Consider the following 20804-nt stretch of genomic DNA (forward strand, 5'->3'; position numbering starts at 1 on the left):
ATGAGTTCTGTTTTACTCACAGATATAATTCAAACAGTTTTAGAAACTTCAGAGTGTTTTCTATCCAATAGTAATAATAATATGCATATCATATGATCTAGAACAGAGTACGAGGCTGTTTAATTTGGGCACAATATTTTCCCAAAGTGGAAATGACGCCCCCTATTAAGAAGTTTTAACATGAGTCTTCAATATTCCCAGGTAAGAAGTTTTAGGTTGTAGTTATTATAGGAATTATAGGACTATTTCTCTCTACCATTTGTATTTCATATACCTTTGACTATTGGATGTTCTTATAGGCACTTTAGTATTGCCAGTGTAACAGTATAGCTTCCGTCCCTCTCATCGCCCTTACCTGGGCTCGAACCAGGAACACATCGACAACAGCCACCCTGGAAGCATCGTTACCCATCGCTCCACAAAAGCCGCGGCCCTTGCAGAGCAAGGGGAACAACTACTCCAAGTCAGTGACGTCACCGATTGACACGCTATTAGCGCGCACCCCGCTAACTAGCTAGCCATTTCACATCGGTTACACCAGCCTAATCTCGGGAGTTGATAGGCTTGAAGTCATAAACAGCTCAATGCTTGAAGCATTGCGAAGAGCTGCTGGCAAAACGCACGAAAGTGCTGTTTGAATTAATGCTTACGAGCCTGCTGCTGCCTGCCATCGCTCAGTCAGACTGCTCTATCAAATATCAACATCAGAAATACGAGCCTTTGGTCATTAATATGGTCGAATCTGGAAACTATCATCTCGAAAACAAAACGTTTATTCTTTCAGTGAAATATGGAACCGTTCCGTATTTTATCTAACGGGTGGCATCCATAAGTCTATATATTCCTGTTACATTGCACAACCTTCAATGTTATGTCATAATTACGTAAAATTCTGGCAAATTAGTTTGCAACGAGCCAGGCGGCCCAAACTATTGCATATACCCTGACTCTGTGCAATGAATGCAAGAGAAGTGACACAATTTCACCTGGTTAATATTGCCTGCTAACTTGGATTTATTTTAGCTAAATATGCAGGTTTAAAAATATATACTTCTGTGTATTGATTTTAAGAAAGGCATTGATGGTTAGGTATAGTCGTGTATCGATTGTGCTTTTTTTGCAAATACGCTTTTGTTAAATCATCCCCCGTTTGGCGAAGTTGGCTGTCTTTGTTAGGAAGAAATAGGCTTCACGCAGTTTGCAACGAGCCAGGCGGCCCAAACTGCTGCAAATACCCTGACTCTGTTGCAAGAGAAGTGACACAATTACCCTAGTTAAAAGAAATTCATGTTAGCAGTCAATATTAACTAAAAATGCAGGTTTAAAAATATATACTTGTATATTGATTTTAAGAAAGGCATTGATGTTTATGGTTAGGTACACGTTGGAGCAACGACAGTCCTTTTTCGCGAATGCCACCGCATAGATTATATGCAACGCAGGACACGCTAGATAAACTAGTAATATCATCAACCATGTGTAGTTAACTAGTGATTATGATTGATTGTTTTTTATAAGATAAGTTTAATGCTAGCTAGCAACTTACCTTGGCTTCTTACTGCATTTGCGTAACAGGCAGGCTCCTCGTGGAGTGCAATGAGAGGCAGGTGGTTAGAGCGTTGGACTAGTTAACTGTAAGGTTGCAAGATTGAATCCCTGAGCTGACAAAGTAAAAATCTGTCGTTCTGCCCCTGAACAAGGCAGTTGACCCACCGTTCCTAGGCCGTCATTGAAAATAAGAATGTGTTCTTAACTGACTTGCCTAGTTAAATAAAGGTGTAAAAAAAATACCGATTTACGATTGTTATGAAAACTTGAAATCGGCCCTAATTAATCGGCCATTCCGATTAATCGGTCGACCTCTAACAGAAACCAATCATTCTGTACTGCTTTCTCTGGTTTTTCCTATTCCTTCTGTTCTGTCCTGCTCCTCTTTCCCTTCCTGCATTCTCTGTCAGTCTGATTGGGACTCTGATTCAAGCCTTCCTTCATCTCCTCTGAATATGATGGAGAGCCCTCGCTTCACTAAGCCCAAGGAACAGCCCCCTCCCCCTACTAAGCCCAAGGAACAGCCCCTCCCCCTCCACCCCTGCTCCCCAAGTGGCAGGTACAGTCAAATCACCAAAGCTGACCCAGGAAGGGTCAGCTACTGCGTTATTGTTACAGGAATTTCATAATTCTTAATGTGTTCATTAATTAACATCACTCTTGTCTGTTTATAAGAATTTGTAAGATTCTTATTTGTATAAAATAGACAGGGACCAGTCTTATTAAAATTAGATAATAGTATTTATTCTCGGAGCACGCTCCCATTGAACCACGAACAACAGTTTATATACAAAATATGACGTCATTGGTCACAAAATGAAGCTCCTCCTCTCGACCAAGACAAAACAGGTTCCAACTCACCAGCGCACACACATGACAACTAGATTAACTCCTGAAGTTTCACCATAATTTATTACCACTTTAGCAGACAACTCAAGATAATGGAAGACCTAGGGAGTCACTCGCTGCCTTATCTAAACATCCCAGGGCTAAGTTGAGTCGGTTCAACCATAGGTTAATAATCCTTTTTGCTTACTTAATAACCCACAGCACATACCTCTCCAACTAAGTTGGAATGGTGTTTATTATGTTTTAATTACTCCTTGTGCATGCTACATAATCCCTTCCTTATGAATTAACATTATTAATGAGATATAATAATACAGGGTAGAGTTCAATTAATTATAGTTTTATCTAAATGTAGACATTGTTTAGTCATTATTCATAAAATTCCTAACAGTTATAAACCCAATAATGTAGTTTAAAAATCACCAACCCCCTAACCTATAGCCTACGATAACGAAATAATCAATGGTTAAAAATCACCATAGTCTTGGACAAGTCTTTGAAAATACACCCCTTTTACACCACTCACTGTAGACATTGATGACCATGGAGGTTCGCCCTCTACTGGCTGGAAGTCAGTTTTTCTTTACACATTGCCTTGTGTGTACGCTTTCAGCCTTCCATCTATATGCGACTCTTAGAAGAGCCTGCAGCCGTGGCGCAACCCACTCCCCTTCACATTCCAACATGGTCCTGGAGTCCTCCACAGGATGATCAAACACAGGCCTCTCCACGCACAGAGTTTGTGCAGCAGAGAGTGTGGATTCCATGCACCAAAATCCCAGACTATGTAGATTACCCAGAACACCCCTCTCCTGACCCCACAGGGATGAGACAGCGCCTAGAGAAGCTGGGGGACAAGATGAACAAGATGAACCAGGTGACCATGAGACCGTGGTCTATCTGTCTGGATACAGCATGTCGGCTACAGTCACAGCCATACACTCACAGTAAAACAATGCTTGTGTGGGTAATGGATTTAAGCCCATTCAACATGGTTAATCCAATTCTGCCTTAGCCACAAAAGTCTAGCAGACTGCGCAACACGCCAACAAAAACACCAATGTTCGAAAGATACAAAATTGCTAAATGGTATTTTATACCCCACATCAACTTAATTGTGGATTATAATTGCTGTTCAGTATTTATTGTTTTTACTTATCCATTTCCTGCAGTTTGATTTTCACACTTGGTTTTTTTCCTTTACTCTTTTGCTGTTCTTCAGAAAAAAGTGCAAAATGTAACGACTAGGGAGTTTAACAGAAGGAGTATAAAGGAGAGAGCTGTGCTCCTGCGTTCTATGTTCCCTGGGTCTGAGACTCCTCAAGTGAAAGAGTATAAGGTGAAAGTGTTGTGCCGCCCCTCGCCTGCCTGCTTGTCTAACCCCATCTAAGGAAATGAGGCACAGTAATGTTTGTGTCCCTGGACACGAGTTCTGTTTGACTGCCTCACTCTGTTTGGAATAATAAAATGTCACCAGTCTAACCTACTCACATTTAAATCAAATCAAATGTTATTTGTCAAATACACATGGTTAGCAGATGTTAATGCGAGTGTAGCGAAATGCTTGTGCTTCTAGTTCCAACAATGCAGTAATAACCAACGAGTAATCTAACCTAACAATTTCACAACAACTACCTTATACACACAAGTGTAAAGGGATGAAGAATATGTACATAAAGATATATGAATGAGTGATGGTACAGAACGGCATAGGCAAGATGGAGTAGATGGTATCGAGTACAGTATATACATATGAGATGAGTAATGTAGGGTATGTAAACATTATATTAAGTGGCATTGTTTAAAGTGGCTAGTGACCGGGAGGTCCATGGGGCGAAGCACAATTGGCCTAGCATCGTCCGGGTTAGGGAGGGTTTGGCCGGTAGGGATATCCTTGTCTCATCGCGTACTAGCGACTCCTGTGGCGGGCCGGGCGCAGTGCACGCTAACCAGGTCGCCAGGTGCACGGTGTTTCCTCCAACACATGGCTTCCGGGTTGGATGCGCGCTGTGTTAAGAAGCAGTGCGGCTTGGTTGGGTTGTGTTTCGGAGGACGCATGGCTTTCGTCCTTCGTCTCTCCCGAGCCAGTACGGGAGTTGTAGCGATGAGACAAGATAGTAACTACTAACAATTGGATACTACGAAAAGGGGGTAAAAAAAAATATTATTAAAGAAAAATAATAATTAAATAAGTGGCTAGTGATACATTTTTTACATCAATTTTTCCATTATTAAAGTGGCTGGAGTTGAGTCAGTATGTTGGCAGCAGCCACTCAACGTTAGCGGGATCATTTTCACCAACAACCGCTGAATTGCAGAGCGCCAAATACAAAATAAATTGCTAAAAATATTTATAATCATGAAATCACAAGTGCAATATAGCAAAACACAGTTTAGCTTGTTGTTAATCCACCTGTCGTGTCAGATTTTGAAAATATGCTTTACAGCGAAAGCAATCCAAGCGTTTGTGTGAGTTTATCGATCACTAGACAAAACATTAAGAATACCTAGCGACCATGTAGATTGGTCACGAAAGACAGAAAAGCAATAAAATTAATCGCTTACCTTTGATCTTTGGATGTTTGCACTCACGAGACTCCCAGTTACACAATAAATGTTCCTTTTGTTCGATAAAGATAATTTTTATATTAAAAAAACTAAATTTGTTTGGCACGTTATGTTCATTATTCCACAGCCTTAGGCAGGTCATCAAGGCTTGACGAATAGTATCCGTATAGTTCGTAGAAACTTGTCAAACGTTTTTAATAATCAATCCTCAGGTTGTTTTTAACATCAATAACCGGACTGTAAACTATTCAATACTGGAGAGAAAGAAAATGTCGAGCAACGAGTGTCGCGCGCATCAACTAATGGAGGGACTGACGTGTATCCACTGACGCGTTTTGATAAATCTCGCTCATTTTTCAAAATAAAAGCTTGTTCACACCCTGAGGAAGCCACAGGAAAAGGAATCTGGTTGATATCCCTTTAAATGGACGAAAGGCAGGCAATGGAACAGTGATTTTTCAAAATAAGAGTCACTTCCTGTTTGGATTTCCTCAGGTTTTTGCCTGCAAAATCAGTTCTGTTATACTCAGACAATATTTTGACAGTTTTGGAAACTTTAGAGTGTTTTCTATCCTACTCTGTCAATTATATGCATATTCTAGCATCTGGCCTTGAGAAATAGGCAGCTTACAATGGGAACGTTATTTTTCCAAACATAACAATTCTGCCCCCTAGCTTCAAGAGGTTAAAAGCAGTGGTTCGCGCTTTCAGTTTCGCTTGAATGCTGCCATCAATCCACGATTTCTGGTTTGGGAATGTTTTAATAGTTGCTGTGGGTACGACATCGCTGATGCACTTGCTAATAATCTCGCTCACCGAATCAGCGTATTCGTCAATCCCAATCCACGTGATCGAAGCAATCTTGAAGCGTGGAATCAGACTGGTCGGACAAGCGTTGAACAGACCTGAGCGCGGGAGCTTCCTGTTTTAGTCTCTGTCTATAGGCAGGGAGCAACAAAATGGAGTCGTGGTCAGCTTTTCCGAAAGGAGGGCGGGGGAGGGCCTTATATACATCACGGAAGTTAGAATAACAATGATCTAGGGTTTTACCAGCCCTGGTAGCACAATCGATATGCTGATAGAATTTAGGGAGTCTTGTTTTCAGATTAGCCTTGTTAAAATCCCCAGCTACAATGAATGCAGCCTCAGGATATGTGGTTTACATAGTCAAATAAAGTTCGTTCAGGGCCATCGATGTGTCTGCTTGGTGGGAATATATGCGGCTGTGATTATAATCGAAGAGAATTCTCTTGGTAGATAATGCGGTCGACATTTCATTGTGAGGAATTCTAAGTCAGGTGAACAGAAGGACTTGAGTTCATGTATGTTATGATCACACCACGTCTCGTTGATCATAAGGCATACCCCCCCGCCCCTCTTCTTACCAGAAAGATGCTTGTTTCTGTCGGCGCGATGCGTGAAGAAACTGAGAATGTTTTTGAAGTCTGGTAACAGCTTGATAATCCATTTTAAGTCCATTTAGTGGCAGAGATTTTTATTGCACAATGTTTTGTTTCCATGGTGTTGCAGTTCTGAGAATTTCAGGTCAGGTGACCTCCCTCTGCATGATGATCGTGGTCTGTGAAGATACTAATGAGTGAATGTTCATATCTTCACTAGAAAAGATAAAGGTTGAGCTGTTGAAATAGGGACTGTGTACTGTCAAGCATTGACCTGAATCTTGTGGTGAATTCTCCAGTCATGAGCCATGGTGTTTTGTGTAAAGGCCTCCAGGGGCCACAGCGATGGGAACTCCAACTCCAACACTCATGTGGGTGTCTGTTCACACAGGGTTTTGCCCCACTTCAGGTCTTCAAGTCTAGAGCGGTAAACAGTATTTTGCTTTGCCACACCATGCAGAGCCTTGCCAAGCTACCGTATTTGACTAGTTTTCTGCTATGGTCCAGAGAATTGTTGATTTCATCATCATGATCGTCTCTCACTGTGCTGGATAAATTCCCTACTAATTAAGTTCCCATTTCATGAAATATTTTAAAGTTTTTGCCTTCAAAATACCAGGGACCATTGAAAGGTATGACTTACTCCTTATGGCCGTAATACTAATTTGGTTAGGTTATATTGTACTTGGTGTTACTCTTCAGTCTGGAAGGTTCTCTGAGGGCCCCCGAGTGGCGCAGCGGTCTAAGGCACTGCATCTCAGTGCTAGAGGTGTCACTACAGACCCTGGTTAGATTCCAGGCTGAATCACAACCGGCCGTGATTGGGAGTCCCACAATTTGCCCAGCGTCATCCAGGTTAGGGTTTGGCCGGGGTAGGCCGTCACTGTAGATAATAATTTGTTCTTAAAGGACTTGCTTAGTTTAATAAAGGTTAAATAAATAAATAAAATGATGAAATCCTCACTAGTCCTATCCCACTGCCTGCCTTAACATGTAACCCTAATGTGGATGTTAACTTATTAGGTGGTCATACCACCACTTAATACTGTACACTGCTAGAAGAAATGGTGCTATATAGAACCAAAAGGGGTTCAATGGCTCACTTTTTATATGGCTCTCAACCGCAAAGCTCCCTAATTTTTAGCAGTAGACGACTACGCTAACAGCTTGCCCATTCTGTTCTCTCCATATCCCTAACCTGCTGCTGTTGTCTGTGCTGTCTCCTGACAGTGTGTTGGAAGGAAGGAGTTTCCTCAGAACCTGGGAGGCAGTGACATGTGTCACTTCTGCTCCAAGCGTGTGTACGTGATGGAGCGTCTCAGCGCTGAGGGCCACTTCTTCCACAGAGAGTGTTTCCGCTGTGACGTCTGCAGCTCCACACTACGCCTGGGCGGACATGCCTACAACTCCCAACAGGGTATGATCCTGACACACCCATATACCAACCTCTTTTTACACCCGGGTGCAGAAGCCGTTTGTCCATTTTTATTTGATATTTAGTGACAACAGGCGTTTTAGTATGTGATTTGATGTGTTTGTTTTACAGGGAAGTTTTATTGCAAGCTTCACTATTCTCAGCGCCAACCCAGCCTTCAAAGTTCAAGCAAGTTCCAGAGGAGAACGGTAAACAGCTTTCAGTAACAGCGAAACAGTCAGTCATTTTTACTTGGGAAGTATGATGTTATTTGTGATATTTTTTTAATTGTATTTATGTGTTTAGTCACCACTTAGTCTGATTTTTAAATGTTATGTTGTGCCTATCACACACAGGAGGACCAGGGACATCTGACCTCTTTGGCGAACGGGAGTGACCCCAACTCAACCACGGGCAGCCTGCAGAGCCAGCCGCCAGGTACCCTGTGTTCCTTCCTTAGGAGAAGCCTGCGCTGGCCGCTGCACGCTGGCCAAACAGTGTGTGGGACGCCCCACCGGCTGGCCTGCTGGGTGCATGGGGCAGTCAGTCAGGCGGGGCTCCACCTCAGGGATCGCTCAGAGGACTACGGCTTCATGTACGAGCTGCTGAGTCTGGGCCTGCCCCTACTGAGCATGCTGCACGAGCTCCTGGGCCAGATTTACATGGAGGCTGAGCAGCCTGAGCCCCAGCCCCAAGGCCTACTGCCCTGGGCCCAGTAGCGTCTAGGACTCAGGGCCAACTAGAGATGCAGTGCCTGGTGCCTCATGGACTTAATGCTGTACTGTACTCTCTGTACAATGTAAAATGCATTATGCAGATTCTAAAATGATGTTCAATTTCAAGTCTTCTATTCTTTATTTGATTTTATGACAAACAAACTTCATGTTCATGAAAGTATTATACCAAGTGCGATGCATGGTTCTAAAAGGGATACTTTGGGATTTTGGAAATGAAGTCCTACTTCCCTGTAGTCAGATGAACCATTGGATACCATTTTTATGTCTCCTTCCAATATGAAGGAAGTTTGAGGTAGTTTCGCGAGCCAATGCTCCACTAGCATTAGCGCAATGACTGGAAGTCTATGGAATCTTGAAATCATGCTAGCAGTTATCATAGACTTCCAGTCATTGTGCTAGTTAGCAACTTCCTTCAAACTACAGAGACATAAAAATGGTATCCATGGGTTCATCTGACTCTGGGGAGGTAGATAAGGGGCCAAAATCCTTAAGTATTCCTTTAACATGCATCCTTTCAATTACTTAATCTTTTATTTCACTATTCCTAAGCTTATTTTTGGGTAAAATGATTTTAACATTTTGTAATCCAAAATGGATCCACTAAAAGCACTTGACTTGGCGGGACTGCTAAGGTTGTGTGTAGTGCCTGGTGTGCTTGTGTTTTGTGGAGTCTGTTGAACGGAGTACTGCTTTTTCTTGAACTGCACTGCTATATTGCGCCTGTGAGGAACGTAATGGAGATGGCAAAAAGTATTATTGTTTTTGCTTTTTTCTAAGATGATTCCGGAAGGTATTTTGTTGCTATATTTTTGTTTTAGAATCTTCTTTCACACCGTTATTTGGTAGATTTTTCTAGTGCAGTTTAATGGGACACATTTGATTTTAGATGAATCTGAGTTAAACTCTCATTGTTGTAAAAGAACACAGAGGATCCTCATGTTTATCTCTACATCAGGTACTGTAGCAAATTCTTCCAAATAAAGATTGTTTTTCTTTGAAATATTTAGGTATAGTTCTTTGCTTTTGTGCTGCTTGGATCACAAGACTTGGATTTGACGCACATTTTTGCACATATTCTAATATGCAAATGATCCCAGGAATGTTTGTTCTGAAGTGTTCTGAATCAATAGCTTGGTCTGGTAGTACAGTTATGACTTGTTTTTGAAAAGGATTGCTAAGTGTTGCAACAAAGCTTTTATTTTATTTGTGATTCTTAATATTTTTAGGTCATGTTTTCCCTTCCATATTTTCCCTTTCTGTTTCAAATTCCATTACTGCAACCTATGGCTGATTGCTGCGAACTCTGATTGGTATCTTAAATAAATCCCACTGTGCGCACACACACACACACACACACAACAATCATTGTGACGGGCTGAATCGTTATGGCAGGAAGGTGATGGCCTACTTGGGTCACATGATCAATATTGTTGCTTTGCGTTTGCTGCCTCCATAGCTCTTTGTGACCACTCATTAACCATTCATGTTGAGAACGCAGCATGGGTCCTGTGTATGGCAACGAGTTCATTCCGTTAGACACACATTTGTTCGATAATTGAGTCACTAGTATGTTTCAAAATCCTTCCATTCTTCCAAGCTAACCCACTGAGACGTGCTGTTCGTTCTGACCGCTTTAACGCACAACGTGTTGAAGGTCTGAGTTTTTGGCATGCAGTTTCTTCTAGTCTTTTTGTCTGCCCCATCTGATAGTAACCTCCATCTCCCCGTCTATGTCCCCCTGTGATTCTCTGTTACAGAAGGCGCTTATCATTCAGAAACCTTCTCAAGGGCTCTCATGTTGCTCCTAACACAAAGCTGAGCTCATTGCTCATGACAAGATCCTAGTTTTTTGGGGGCACAATTCTGCAAGTTGGCTCCAGAATATTTTGTTGTACATTTTAGTTGTTTATAAGATTTTGTTTGCTACCTTGTATTTTTCCACAGTGAATAAACTGTTTTGATTAATTTATGCTATTTAAAGCTGTAAGTATAAATAAATGTATTTGATTACATAAGTTACTTGCTTCCTCCCTTAATTTTTTTAAACAAATTAGCCAAATTTACCAACTTTTATTGATTTTTCAAATTAACAGCAGAATTAACAACTGAAATGTTCGATTTTGCAAAAAAAAACTATTTTTTTGACCCGCACCCTCACATTAATAACCCTGTCACAAGCATAACCTCTGTTTACAAAAAACGTGTTTGCTGATTGGCACATTCCCACGCACTTAACCACACTTGAATTTCCCTGGACAGTGTCGCTCAGCCCTGTTCATTCCCCAGTCGGTCATGTGTTTTTAGGGGGGACTGAGTGACACTTCTAGGGAGCAGTTACTTTTATTTTATTTCCCCAAATAGCACAGTCACTTATTGTCACAACAAAAACCATACATTAGACCCAATGCAAAAGCGTCTCCACTATGAACTGAATTCAAATAATAGTAATAGACCATTACACGCATCCTTTCACTTTATGGGTTTCTCTTTTCGGGTCTTTCTCATCTTTCTGTTTGGGTCATCCTTGGGTCATCTCTCGGTCAAAGTATTTTTTGTTGTTGTATTGGAATCCAAACACAATGTGACATCAACAGTATTATTTGGGTAATTGCCCTAAATTCATTCTGATTCAGCACCTCAAGTGGGCTATTGTTTGTGCTGAAGCTGTGTTGCCTCGACAATTAGACCCACATCCATAACCATAGTATACTACACAACCAACCCATTCAGTTAATGATGCAGAGCATGCCCCACGCATTTACGTAGAATTCTAGATAATGTTTGTACTGGTTTTTTATTATGAAATGTACTCAGAAGAATCTATGAAACAATTATCAACATGGCTTCAGTTTGGTTCTGTGAGTAATCACTAGCATGAATGTTCACTTTTGTTCCATATCACATGGTTGGTTTTCCTTAAATGTTGATTTATACTTTAACACAATGCTTTTACCAAGTCTCCATTTATACCTGTGTGTCTACAGATATATATATGAGACTTTTATTGCATGCTGACTGGTGCAAATGTATAAAGTAAGGTAACATGTTTGCACTGTTATTTCCAAAGCAGTAATGCAGCCTGGTAGTGTGACCTAGCCAGTTAGAGGCAGACACATTTACACATAGTAAGAGCAGTAGCTTTGTAACCATCCTAGCTGTCCTAGTTTGTTGGGGTACACTTAGTGTCATATGTGAATTTGGCCTAATAAGATTTCTATTTTCAGGACGTCACTACAGATGCACAGGTCTGATGAATGGACTGTACACCCGCACGGTGCCTGAGGTGGCCATGAACACAGTGGACCTGGACATGCCTGACTCCAACAGGACGTGAGTCCACTACTACAGCACAACCCTTAATGTGTCCTTATTCGTATATGGATATTTGCCGTTGCTCATTGTTTTTGTGTGTTGTCCATGTCTTTTTACAGTGCTGACTCGAAGAAACAGGCCAACTCCGATACATCTCTCAAACCACAAGATTCTGCACAGGAGAAGAAAGGTGTGAAGTTTCCCTGACATTCACCCACATGAAACACATTAGCCTGATTTCCCCCGAGCTTCAGCCATACAGTTGAAGACGAAGTTTACATACACTTAGGTTGGAGTCATTAAAACTTGTTTTTCAACCACTTGTTAACAAACTATAGTTTTGGCAAGTCAGTTAGGACATCTACTGTGTGCATGACACAAGTCATTTTTCCTACAATTGTTTAGAGATTATTTCACTTATTTACTGTATCAATTCCAATGGGTCAGAAGTTTACATACACTAGGTTGACTGTGCCTTTAAACAGCTTGGAAAATTCCAGAAAATGATGTCATGCCTATCAGAAGCTTCTAAAGCCTAATTGACATAATTTGAGTCAATTGACGGTGTACCTGTGGATATATTTCAAGACCTACCTTCAAACTCAGTGCCTCTTTGCTTGACATCATTGGAAAATCAAAAGAAATCAGCCAAGACCTCAGGAGAAAGAAATTGTAGGTAGGTACCACATAGGTAGGAACCACGTTCATCTGTACAAACAATTGTACACAAGTATAAACACCATGGGACCACGCAGCTGTCATACCGCTCAGGAAGGAGATGCGTTCTGTCTCCTAGAGATGAACGTACTTTGGTGCAAAAAGTGCAAATCAATCCCAGAACAAGAGAAAAGGACCTCGTGAAGATGCTGGAGGAAACAGGTACAAAAGTATCAATATCCACGGTAAAACGAGTCCTATATCGACATAACCTGAAAGGCCACTCAGCAAGGAAGAAGCCACTGCTCCAAAGCCACCATAAAAAAAGTCAGACTACGGTTTGCAATTGTACATGGGGACAAAGATCGTACTTTTTTGGAGAAATGTCCTCTGGTCTGATGAAACAAAAACAGAACTGTTTGGCCATAATGACCATTATGTTTGGAGGAAAAAGGGGGAGGCCTGCAAGCCGAAGAACACCATTCCAACCGTGAAGCACGGGGGTGGCAGCATCATGTTGTGGGGGTGCTTTGCTGCAGGAGAGACTGGTGTACTTCACAAAATGGATGGCATCATGAGGTAGGAAAATTGTGGAAATATTGAAGCAACATCTCAAGACATCAGTCAGGAAGTTAAAGCTTGGTCGCAAATGGGTCTTCCAAATGGACTATGACCCCAAGCATACTTCCAAAGTTGTGGCAAAATGGCTTAAGGACAACAAAGTCAAGGTATTGGAGTGGCCATCACAAAGCCCTGACCTCAATCCTATAGAAAACGTGTGGGCGGAACTGAAAAAGCGTGTGCGAGCAAGGAGGCTTACAAACCTGACTCAGTTACACCAGCTCTGTCAGGAGGAATGGGCCAGAATTCACCCAACTTATTGTGGGAAGCTTGTGGAAGGCTACCCGAAACGTTTGACCCAAGGTCAACAATTCAAAGGCAATGCTACCAAATACTAATTGAGTGTATGTAAACTTCTGACCCACTGGGAATGTGATGAAAAAGAAATTAAAGCTGAAATAAATCATTCGCTCTACTATTATTCTGACATTTCACATTTTTAAAATAGTGGTGATCCTAACTTACCTAAGACATGGAATTTTTACTAGGATTAAATGTCAGGAATTGTGAAAAACTGAGTTTAAATGTATTTGGCTAAAGTGTAAGTAAACTTCCGACTTCAACTGTAGCTATTTCCCTGGTCTCGCCGCCCACAGCCTTGGCCTTGTAGCAGCCTAAGTTCTCTCCCAGCGTCAGTCTGGATGTCTAGAGCGTGTAGGATATGATTCCATCCATATAGTGATATAGCCCTGGTACTGTGGGATGTAGACTTTGTTTATTAGGGTCTGAGGGAGTGAGTGATTTAGGAGCAGCCCGCTGTCCTCTGTTTCCCCGTGTGAGATCCCACTCCTCCAGTTAAGGCTCTGAAATCTGGGTGGGGCAGACAAAGCCATTCTCCCACATTAAGTTAATATTTGTCTTGGCATGGGGAGCGCTGCGCACTGCGACTGGCCTGAACATTCTGTCCGGCTGCACAGATAGGGCTGTCTACTGGCTGTCAATAGGCCACAGCTGTTCTGTTCTCCACGCTACATTTGCTGGGCTCAGTTGAAAGGTGTGCGACGCCACCCCATGGCTGAATGGTAGTTGCCTAGCACCCTAAAACTGTATAGAGACCTCTCATTCGCTTACATAACTTGTAAATGTAGAACTATAGTTTATCATTGTTTGACAGATATCCAGTTCAAATGTGTTGCCGCAGTAGTGTTGGCGCAGATCAATACTGTATGTGTTGTGATACGGGTTATGCCCACTCTCCCTGCAGAACATTCCAGTACCAAGTCATCCCTCCCATCTGGGAACAGCAGATGGAAGAGGAAGATCTGTGCTAGTGAGTAGGCAACCTCTGCTGTTGATAATCTGACATGATCCTTATATCAGTCCTATCTATATCACCTCCTTATCCTCCTACAGGAATTTCACCCCTTCTTATTCCCTGCTGTGGCGTTACTAGCTCTGATGTTTGTGTTTTGTAGAAGTATTAGAATTTTCACTGCAATGCATAGAGAGCTGTTGCAGCTGGGGCCTGTGGTGTTCTGTACTTCTTTAATAATACCAATGAGAAAAAATGACAGTACACTGACTGATGGTGTTGAAGTATTGCGTGAGAATCTGAGTTGAATGAAAGATTTAAAAGCTGAAGTGAGATCTCACACACACTAGAGGGAGCTGGTGTTCTCTGGGAATAATATTTTTCATTTTTGTTTTGGTCTAGAGTTGTCTACAATTGAATTAGATTCGTGTTTGGACTAGGTTACTTTTCGGGATAGACCGCATTATAACTGCTCTCTTGCTGATAAAACATGATTCTGGTTACTTCAACTCTATCGAACTGTAAAGATTTTGCATACGTTATTTGATCATTTCAGACATGATTGATCATGCGTAATGACCCTTATTATACACAATGACAACACAGGTTGTTTGTGTATGTAGTGTGTGTAAATGAGCATGTATCTGAGGAGCGTGTTGTCTGATCTACCAATTTCAGTTTAATCCACCAGAAAAGACAGAACAAATATTAAAACAAATATTATGGTTAAACTCAAATATACTAAAAATTTAGAACTGTATCAATCAATCAATCAAGTTTATTTTATATAGCCCTTCGTACATCAGCTAATATCTCGAAGTGCTGTACAGACACCCAGCCTAAAACCCCAAACAGCAAGCAATGCAGGTGTAGAAGCACGGTGGCTAGGAAAAACTCCCTAGAAAGGCCAAAACCTAGGAAGAAACCTAGATGAACCAGGCTATGAGGGGTGGCCAGTCCTCTTCTGGCTGTGCTGGGTGGAGATTATAACAGAACTATGCCAAGATGTTCAAAATGTTCATAAGTGACAAGCATGGTCAAATAATAATCAGGAATAAATGTCAGTTGGCTTTTCATAGCCGATCATTAAGAATTGATAACAGCAGGTCTGGGACAGGTAGGGGTTCCATAACCGCAGGCAGAACAGTTGAAACTGGAACAGCAGCAAGGCCAGGTGGACTGGGGACAGCAAGGAGTCATCATGCCCGGTTTGCCGTGACGTATGGTCCTAGGGCTCAGGTTCTCCGAGAGAGAGAAAGAAAGAGAGAACGAGAGAATTAGAGAGAGCATACTTAAATTCACACAGGACACTGGATAAGATAGGAGAAGTACTCCAGGTATAACCAACTGACCCTAGCCCCCCGACACATAAACTACTGCAGCATAAATACTGGAGGCTGAGACAGGAGGGGTCAGGAGACACTGTGGCCCCGTCCGATGATACCCCCGGACAGGGCCAAACAGGAAGGATATAACCCCACCCACTTTGCCAAAGCACAGCCCCCACACCACTAGAGGGATATCTCCAACCACCAACTTACAATCCTGAGACAAGGCCGAGTATAGCCCACAAAGATCTCCACCACAGCACAAACCAAGGGGGGGCGCCAACCCAGACAGGAAGATCACGTCAGTAACTCAACCCACTCAAGTGACGCACCCCACCTAGGGACGGCATGAAAGAGCACCAGTAAGCCAGTGACTCAGCCCCTGTAATAGGGTTAGGGGCAGAGAATCCCAGTGGAGAGAGGGGAACCGGCCAGGCAGAGACAGCAAGGGCGGTTCGTTGCTCCAGAGCCTTTCCGTTCACCTTCACACTCCTGGGCCAGACTACACTCAATCATATGACCTACTGAAGAGATAAGTCTATAGTAAAGACTTAAAGGTTGAGACCGAGTCTGCGTCTCTCACATGGGTAGGCAGACTATTCCATAAAAATTGAGATCTATAGGAGAAAGCCCTGCCTCCCGCTGTTTGCTTAGAAATTCTAGGGACAATTAGGAGGCCTGCGTCTTGTGACCGTAGCGTACGTGTAGGTATGTACGGCAGGACCAACTCGGAAAGATAGGTAGGAGGAAGCCCATGTAACGCTTTATAGGTTAACAGTAAAACCTTGAAATCAGCCCTTGCCTTAACAGGAAGCCAGTGTAGGGAAGCTAGCACTGGAGTAATATGATCAAATTTCTTGGTTCTAGTCAGGATTCTAGCAGCCGTATTTAGCACTAACTGAAGTTTATTTAGTGCTTTATCCGGGTAGCCGGAAAGTAGAGCATTGCAGTAGTCTAACCTAGAAGTAACAAATGCATGGATTAGTTTTTCTGTGTCATTTTTGGACAGAAAATATCTGATTTTTGCAATGTTACGTAGATGGAAAAAAGCTGTCCTTGAAACAGTCTTGATATGTTCGTCAAAAGAGAGATCAGGGTCAAGAGTAACGCCGAGGTCCTTCACAGTTTTATTTGAGACAACTTTACAACCATCAAGATTAATTGTCAGATTTAACAGAAGATCTCTTTGTTTCTTGGGACCTAGAACAAGCATCTCTGTTTTGTCCGTTTAAAAGTAGAAAGTTTGCAGCCATCCACTTCCTTATGTCTGAAACACAGGCTTCTAGCGAGGGCAATTTTGAGGCTTCACCATGTTTCATTGAAATGTACAGCTGTGTGTCATCCGCATAGCAGTGAAAGTTAATATTATGTTTTCGAATAACATCCCCAAGAGGTAAAATATATAGTGAAAACAATAGTGGTCCTAAAACGGAACCTTGAGGAACACCGAAATGTACAGTTGATTTGTCAGAGGGCAAACCATTCACAGAGACAAACTGATATCTTTCCGACAGGTAAGATCTAAACCAGGCCAGAACTTGTCCGTGTAGACCAATTTGGGTTTCCAGTCTCTCCAAAAGAATGTGGTGATCGATGGTGTCAAAGGCAGCACTAAGGTCTAGTAGCACGAGGACAGATGCAGAGCCTCGGTCTGACGCCATTAAAAGGTCATTTACCACCTTCACAAGTGCAGTCTCAGTGCTATGATGGGGTCTAAAACCAGACTGAAGCATTTCGTATACATTGTTTGTCTTCAGGAAGGCAGTGAGTTGCTGCGCAACAGCTTTTTCTAAAATTTTTGAGAGGAATGGAAGATTCGATATAGGCCGATAGTTTTTTATATTTTCCGGGTCAAGGTTTGGCTTTTTCAAGAAAGGCTTTATTACTGCCACTTTTAGTGAGTTTGGTACACATCCGGTGGATAGAGAGCCGTTTATTATGTTCAACATATGAGGGCCAAGCACAGGAAGCAGCTCTTTCAGTAGTTTAGTAGGAATAGGATCCAGTATGCAGCTAGAAGGTTTAGAGGCCATGATTATTTTCATCATTGTGTCAAGAGATATAGTACTAAAACACTTAAGTGTCTCTCCCGATCCCAGGCCCTGGCAGAGCTGTGCAGATCCAGGACAGCTAAGCCCTGGAGGAATATGCAGATTTAAAGAGGAGTCCGTAATTTGCTTTCTAATGATCACGATTTTTTCCTCAAAGAAGTTCATGAATTTATTACTGCTGAAGTGAAAGCCATCCTCTCTTGGCGAATGCTGCTTTTTAGTTAGCTTTGCAACAGTATCAAAAAGAAATGTTGGATTGTTCTTATTTTCCTCAATTAAGTTGGAAAAGTAGGATGATCGAGCAGCAGTGAGGGCTCTTCGGTACTGCACGGTACTGTCTTTCCAAGCTAGTCGGAAGACTTCCAGTTTGGTGTGGCGCCATTTCCGTTCCAATTTTCTGGAAGCTTGCTTCAAAGCTCGGGTATTTTCTGTATACCAGGGAGCTAGTTTCTTATGACAAATGTTTTTAGTTTTTAGGGGTGCAACTGCATCTAGGGTATTGCGCAAGGTTAAATTGAGTTCCTCAGTTAGGTGGTTAACTGATTTTTGTCCTCTGACGTCCTTGGGTAGGCAGAATGGGTCTGGAAGGGCATCAAGGAATTTTTGTGTTGTCTGAGAATTTATAGCACGACTTTTGATGCTCCTTGGTTGGGGTCTGAGCAGATTATTTGTTGCGATTGCAAACGTAATAAAATGGTGGTCCGACAGTCCAGGATTATGAGGAAAAACATTAAGATCTACAACATTTATTCCATGGGACAAAACTAGGTCCAGAGTATGACTGTGGCAGTGAGTAGGTCCAGAGACATGTTGGACAAAACCCACTGAGTCGATGATGGCTCCGAAAGACTTTTGGAGTGGGTCTGTGGACTTCTCCATATGAATATTAAAATCACCAAAAATTAGAATATGATCTGCTATGACTACAAGGTCTGATAGGAATTCAGGGAACTCAGAGAGGAACGCTGTATATGGCCCAGGAGGCCTATAAACAGTGGCTATAAAAAGTGATTGAGTAGGCTGCATAGATTTCATGACTAGAAGCTCAAAAGACGAAAACGTCATTTTTTTTTTTGTAAATTGAAATTTGCTATCGTAAATGTTAGCAACACCTCCGCCTTTGCGGGATGCACGGGGGATATGGTCACTAGTGTAATCTTTGTAAATAGGACTGGTGGAGTTAGTGCATTCAGACCCCTTGACTTTTTCCATATTTTATGTTACAGCCTTATTCTAAAATTGATTCAATCATTTTCCCCCCTCATCATTCTACACACACTAGCCCATAATGACAAAGCAAAAACACATTTTTAGAATTGTTTACAAATCACATTTACATAAGTATTCAGACCCTTTACTCAGTACTTTGTTGAATCACCTACGACAGCAATCACAGCCTCGAGTCTTCTTGGGTATGACGCTACAAGCTTGGCACACCTGTGTTCGGGGAGGTTCTCCCATTCTTCTCTGCAGATCCTCTCAACTGTATGCTCTCATTGGCTGGCCCTCACTACATATTCGTCGCCAAACCCACTGGCTCCAGGTCATCTATAAGTCTTTGCTAGGTAAAGCCCCGCCTTATCTCAGCTCACTGGTCACCATAGCAACACCTATCCGTAGCACGCGCTCCATCAGGTATATTTCACTGGTCATCCCCAAAGCCAACACTTCCTTTGGCCGCCTTTCCTTCCAGTTCTCTGCTGCCAATGACTGGAATGAAATGCAAAAATCACTGAAGCTGGAGTCTTATATCTCCCTCACTAACTTTAAGTATCAGCTGTCAGAGCAGCTCACAGATCATTGCACCTGTACACAGCCAATCTGTAAATAGCACACCCAACTACCTCATCCCCATATTGTTATTTATCCTCTTGCTCTTTTGCACCCCAGTATCTCTACTTGCACATCATCATCTGCACATCTATCACTCCAGTGTTAATGCTAAATTGTAATTATCTCGCCACTATGGCCTATTTATTACCTTACCTCCCGACTCTTCATTTGCACACACTGTACATAGACTTTTTCTATTGTGTTATTGACTGTACGTTTGTTTGTGTAACTCTGTTGTTGTTGTTTTTAACAGTATTTTTATTGGAATTTCACAATTTTCACCCATATTAAAGAGATACAACAACAGAGACAAGGCAAAAAATAATAATAATAATAAAAAAATACGGCACCCGCCTACACATCTGCGCATACATATATATATATACACATATACCTATACACACATACGCACACCACTTTCCTATCCCCGCTTCTCTCACCCTATCCCCATCATTGCGTCTCTCAATACATACATTTTAAACAAACTTACAAACAGAGATTAAACAAAAAAGCTTGGTTTAAACTAAGAAGTTAGGTTCCACACATGGAACATACAGTGTAGTTCTGAATACATAGATCACCACCATTCTAAGAGAATCCTTGCAGCATAATAGCTGATACCTCAGGTTCTAGGTAATTTAGATAGGGTTCCCACACTTTGTAGAACTGATCTGTTTTAGAATGCAATGTACATGTCAGATATTCCAGAGGCACCCATTCAAAAAGTATCTTATGCCAATCTTTAATAGAAGGAACCTTATCACTAATCCACCGTAAAAGGATGTTTTTCCTTGCAGCAAAGGTAAGGATGTTATAAAGCCTCCTCTTACTCACAGAAGTAACATGCCTACTAGGGAGACCCAACAGTAAAGAAACTGGGTCCAATTCTAGATCAACCCCTAGGATCTTTTCAATTTCTTGCAGAACACCAGACCAGTATCTTTGTATTTTGGTACATGACCATAAACAATGTGTTAGGGTGCCTGTATCAGTTTTGCATTTAAGACACTGAGGAGAAGAGGAAGAGGGGCTAAAGGCATGTCTGCGATTTGGGGATATATGCAATCGGTGTATTATTCTTAATTGGATTGCTCTAGTACGATTACATATAGATATTGTTTTTGCATATCTCCAAATGTCCTCCCACATCTCTTCGTCAATAGTCACAGACAGGGCCTCCCGGGTGGCGCAGTGGTCTAGAGCACTGCATCGCAGTGCTATGCTGCGCCACCAG

At 42.0% G+C, this 20804-nt stretch overlaps 1 protein-coding gene across 3 annotated transcripts in view; it reads left to right on the plus strand.

Annotated features, from left to right (window-relative positions):
* Positions 1-20804, plus strand: part of mical2b (microtubule associated monooxygenase, calponin and LIM domain containing 2b) — a 97744-nt gene that overhangs the window by 52968 nt on the left and 23972 nt on the right. For all 3 annotated transcript variants that reach the window (XR_011676764.1, XM_071416263.1, XM_071416264.1), the window contains exons 17-22: positions 7596-7782; positions 7912-7988; positions 8136-8217; positions 11741-11846; positions 11948-12018; positions 14311-14376. Coding sequence is in view for 2 of the 3 variants with exons in the window: in XM_071416263.1 (XP_071272364.1) it covers positions 7596-7782; positions 7912-7988; positions 8136-8217; positions 11741-11846; positions 11948-12018; positions 14311-14376 (589 nt within the window). In the remaining variant the exon portion in view is untranslated. The remainder of the gene's footprint in view (positions 1-7595; positions 7783-7911; positions 7989-8135; positions 8218-11740; positions 11847-11947; positions 12019-14310; positions 14377-20804) is intronic.

Source organism: Salvelinus alpinus, chromosome 9, assembly GCF_045679555.1.
Source record: "Salvelinus alpinus chromosome 9, SLU_Salpinus.1, whole genome shotgun sequence".
NCBI lineage: Eukaryota > Metazoa > Chordata > Actinopteri > Salmoniformes > Salmonidae > Salvelinus > Salvelinus alpinus.